Raw genomic sequence first — 5048 nt, 5'->3', positions numbered from 1 at the left:
TACTGAAGTAATAACTCATTAGTTAACATTTTTCTGCGGTTGTTTTTCAGTCGCCTCATTTGCATTAACATCTTTAATCTTTTTATTACTACAAAACTAAGAACAATGTCACGCGGACTATATAATTGTAAGGTTTCACGCTCTGAGTGGTGAAAATTTGAAAGTAGGCATTGGTCAGAAGAAGAAGCCGATTTGGTAGTGTTGAGTCTGCAGTAAATGGAATATAAGGTTATCGAAAAGACGAGTCCCGACCAATGTCATGCCCAAGTAATTCTAACCCATCTGTTTTATGTCCCACCAAAAATCATACTATACAGTTTCTTGTTTCTTTGTACTAGCTCTGTGATCTCTAAAGCCATCAAAGAATCATAATCCGAATAATAATTGTTAAGATGTATGACTCGTGTTGGTCTTCCCACCACCAAACAACACAACAATCTAATCAAATCACCACCACCCTTGCTTTATAATGAAACCAATATCAGAAAGTTTTCAAGAACCTAAAGCAAATTAGTGAGAAGAGAGAATGGTGGATGAGAAAGTGATTGTTAATGAAGTCGAGACAAGAGACTCTTATAGAGCTGCGTACGTGATCCATTTTTTGCTGGGTGCTGGTAGTTTAATACCATGGAACGCTTTGATCACAGCCGTTGATTACTTTGGCTACTTGCATGCCGACAAGCATGTGGAGAAGACTTTCACCGTGGCTTACATGAGTTGCTCGGTCTTGGTTCTGGTTTTGATGATGACTTGGAACACAAGATTGAGCTATAGACTGAGGATGAACTTAGGGTTTTCCATGTTCATCATTTCCATGATGGTTTCGCCAATCATAGATTGGGTCTGGAAAGGCGAAAACAACGAGAATGTGTCTTACCTCTTGATGGTTGGATCAGTCGTTCTCTGTGGTTTAGCTGATGGGTTGGTTGGAGGAAGTTTGATCGGTTCAGCCGGAAAGCTTCCTAGACAGTACATGCAAGCAATTTTTGCCGGGACTGCCTCTTCAGGTAATTAACCTCTTCTAATTCCAATTATAATATTGCAGTTAAAATTGACACAATACTATAATTACCTTAAAGGACTTGATTCTGAACACCATATCTTATATATTAAAACAGAAGTCACAACGTTGATTCATGTGTGATTTTTTAAAAAAATAGACATAATGGACATATTCCTATAAAGTCATGTTACATTTAATCTCTAATCTTATCATTTAAATTTTGGGCCTACCATAAATTTTGATTGGGCTATCAATAATTGAATTTAAAGAATAGATGATTCATTGGATTTATAGATAATATAAATTAAATATATATATAATTTAAATAGATAATATTTGTCGATGTTAACTTTTAAAATTATAAAGATTTTTTTCAAAATAACAAAAATCATATTATCTAACAATGATTAATCTTTACTACCTTAAACCAATGAAAACAAATTTTAAACTATATAGTTTATTTTAAACATTAAACTAAAACTAAATGTTTAGTTATTTACTCGATAATATAAATCTATGAAGCAAAAAGTTTAATTTTTTAAAAACTTTCTAAATTTGTTAAATGTTGCAATATCTTTGAATATGACAATAAAACAATATTTTACTAATCTTTATATATATAGTTACGATTTTAATAATGAAATAATAATCCGAAAATATATATATAGAAGAAGATATAAATACATGTGAAAGTTTAAAACAATCTATTCAATGAAAATAATATACCTTAAACTTATTATGTTTGAAAAATTGATAGACACATATATTATAATATATATCAATATAGAATTGAAAACAAAATATTTATATAAAAATAAATGAAAACAAAAATCTGCGCGGTTGCGCGGATCGAGATCTAGTAGCATATTATTTTTAGGGTAGTTTTTCAAAGGTAATAGCTATAATATCTGTATATGTAATTCCATCATATCTTTACTGTAAGTAACTACTTTTTTTTTAATTTTTAGATATCTCAAACAAATAAAACTCCGGACTGTAGCTAGATTTATATCATAGACAAACAAAGGTTAATTATGATAAGAACAAAAGCTGAATTTTTTTTATCTAATTAAATTTTCTCTCTGTTTTTGCTAGGTATTACCATTTCCATCCTAAGAGTTACAGCTAAAGCTTCGCTGCCACAGACACCGCAGGGGATGCGAACCATTGCTCATTGCTACTTCATAATAAGCTCGACCATCCTACTCTCCTGCTTCATTTGCTGTAACGTGCTATACAAGTTACCACTGATGTAACAACACCTTAAGTTTCAACAACCTTTATACTCGAACCTGACAATATGGATGGTTGGGAGGAAGATCAAGTGGCCAACCTCGGGTATCCTAATAATATATACCGTCACCTTTATAGCTGAGAATTTGAAGTCCCAAGCAGGGGAGGCTTAACATTGTTATGGGTTTTAGGGCAAAAAGTTTTTTTTAACCCTCTAAAATTTATATTTAGATAATGTTTAAAATAATTTTAAAATTTAATCAGTAATATTTTACATATTTTGTGATGAAAATAAAACTATATGCATATCGAATATTTTTGGGCCCTTTCAATTTTATTTACTATATTTATAATTTTTGTTGTATACAAATATAGAATTTTAAAAAAAAAATTGGACTCCTTAACTATTATTATATGGGGGGACACGGGTTTGGACCCGGGGTGGTCGCACCGCTTGTCCCCCTCCTCAGCCGGCCCTGGTCCCAACTTCTCCGGAGTTGGTATCCTATTTTGCTCATCACAGTGTACAACATCTCGGATTTCGTTGGCAAGTCACTCGCTGCACTCTATCTATGGCAGAGTGTAAAATCTGCTACTTGGGCTTGTATCATTAGGCTTCTCTTTTATCCTCTCTTCTCGGCCTGTCTACGTAGACCGCACTGGCTTAGAACAGAAGTGCCCGTGGTTGCTCTGACCTTCATGCTAGGCCTCACCAACGGCTATCTCACCAGTGTCCTCATGATCATGGCTCCCAAAACGGTTCATGCATCAGAGGCAGAACTTGCGGCAGTTTTCATGGTTGTTTTTCTAGGAATAGGTCTTGTTTGCGGTTCAGTTCTTGGGTGGGTCTGGCTCATATGAACTTCTTATTGTCCGAGTCAAAAAGTTCACTATGGATATGTATTATTAATAGTATGTATCCAGTTTCTAACTCAAAAGTGGGAAAGGTGCCAGTTTGAAGAGATGGTCCAATAGAAAAGTGGTAATGTAAAATTTTCAGAAAAAGAAATGATAATCACTCTTGAACCAATAATTTCAGTAAAACATTTACGGAGTACAATACATGGGTTAAATACCCAAGATGACGTTATTCGATAGCTTAGATAAGCATAGTTATAAATACTACATGTGCCACTGTTCTAAACTAGTAAACTTCTAACTACAATTTCATCAATACCTATAATAATGGGGTGAAACGGAATCCAAATCCACTTGCGGCTAATCTTACCTTGTCTCATTGGGTGGAACTTAAATAATTATTTGAGGGGATGTGAAATGTTTTATACTCTCTTTATATACCCCTGTATATTTGTGTGTTAATAAATTTAGTCTATGCATCGTTATCTTATCTTTTTGGATTATAAACTTCCCTGTAAACTTATGAAATCCTGTATAGATATATAAAACAATTAGAGGATATCCCCACCATTCCCCACACATTTTTTTTAAACGGGCTATTAGCTAGCTTTTTTTGTTTGAAAAAGGCACATTAGCTAGCATATTATTTGGTAATATATATCTATACTATTATTTGAGAAGTGAATTTGCTTATTTGTCATCTTCTTCATAATTTTAGTGAATTTGCTTATTTGTCATGATTTTAGGATAAATCATTAGTATAATTAATATTATTATTTAAAATTTTATGTTAATATACATATTTATCATGATATTTAAGATAATTAATAATAAACATTAACTTATTCTACCGATATATATACTATTATTTTTAAAAATATATTTTAATATAGAGTTATCATCATATTTAGAACATTTAATAATTAAATAAAATTAAAAATTAATATTCAGAATATCTACCGATAATATTATAATCACGTTTATCTTATATTAGTTTACGATTTAATGATCTATACTATTATTTGATAATTGAATTTGCTTACTTGTCATCTTCTCCATAATTTTAGTGAATTTGCTTATTTGTCATGCTTTCTATGATTTTAGGATAAATCATTAGTACGTATAATTAATATTATTATTTAAATTCTATGTTTATATATATTTATCATGATATTTAAGATAATGAATAAACATTAACTTATTCTACCGATATATATACAATTTTTTTAAAAAAATATTTTAATGTAGAGTTATCATCATATTTACAACATTTAATAAGTAAATAATATTAACAATTCATATCAACAATATTTACTGATAATATTATAATTACGTTTATCTTATATTAGTTTATGATTTAATGATTAATATTCTAGCAAGTTCTCTAATTTTTATTGGAAATATTGATCCAAATACAAATTATTATAAAATTTATATACAAGTATACTAACATATTTAATAAATCAGTTTCTTCGGTTTATTCGGTTGAATCAATTAATATATTGAACCATATCTATATACTGTGAGTTTTTTAAAATAACATCCATTTGGTTTATTCGGTACTACAAAATTCAAACTATTTTTTCTATTTCAGTTTGGTACGGTTTTAAATGGTTCAATTTTACTGGATTGAACGCTCCTAGACTATTGTTATTTTGTTGACAGTTTTATACGTTGTAAATATTTATAATTTCTTTTAATACCACTTGATTTTTTTTCAGTCCAAATACAATAAATGTTGAATTTCAAATCCAAGTTTTCTGATTTGATTATTACTATAGAAAATGTTTTGATCCAATTCACATCCCATAAATAAATTATAAAGCAAAAGATATATAAATCAGTAAATTAGGTATATGACAGTCGACAGACAGCTTATTAACGCGTATATGCTTAACATAATAGCTACACCATAATTTACTGTTGTAATGTAAAAACGAAGAACCACAGCTCC

General features: G+C 30.2%; 1 protein-coding gene across 1 annotated transcript; it reads left to right on the top strand.

Annotated features, from left to right (window-relative positions):
• Window positions 1-526: 526 nt before the first annotated feature.
• Window positions 527-3191, top strand: LOC106294150 (equilibrative nucleotide transporter 8). The gene is given in 3 exon segments (XM_013729750.1): window positions 527-1007; window positions 2099-2341; window positions 2760-3191. Coding segments are annotated over 3 exon segments (1062 nt in total). The 3' UTR covers window positions 3098-3191.
• Window positions 3192-5048: the final 1857 nt, after the last annotated feature.

Source organism: Brassica oleracea, chromosome C5 (genome assembly GCF_000695525.1).
Source record: "Brassica oleracea var. oleracea cultivar TO1000 chromosome C5, BOL, whole genome shotgun sequence".
Lineage (NCBI taxonomy): Eukaryota > Viridiplantae > Streptophyta > Magnoliopsida > Brassicales > Brassicaceae > Brassica > Brassica oleracea.
This window is presented reverse-complemented; position numbering and strand designations above follow the sequence as displayed.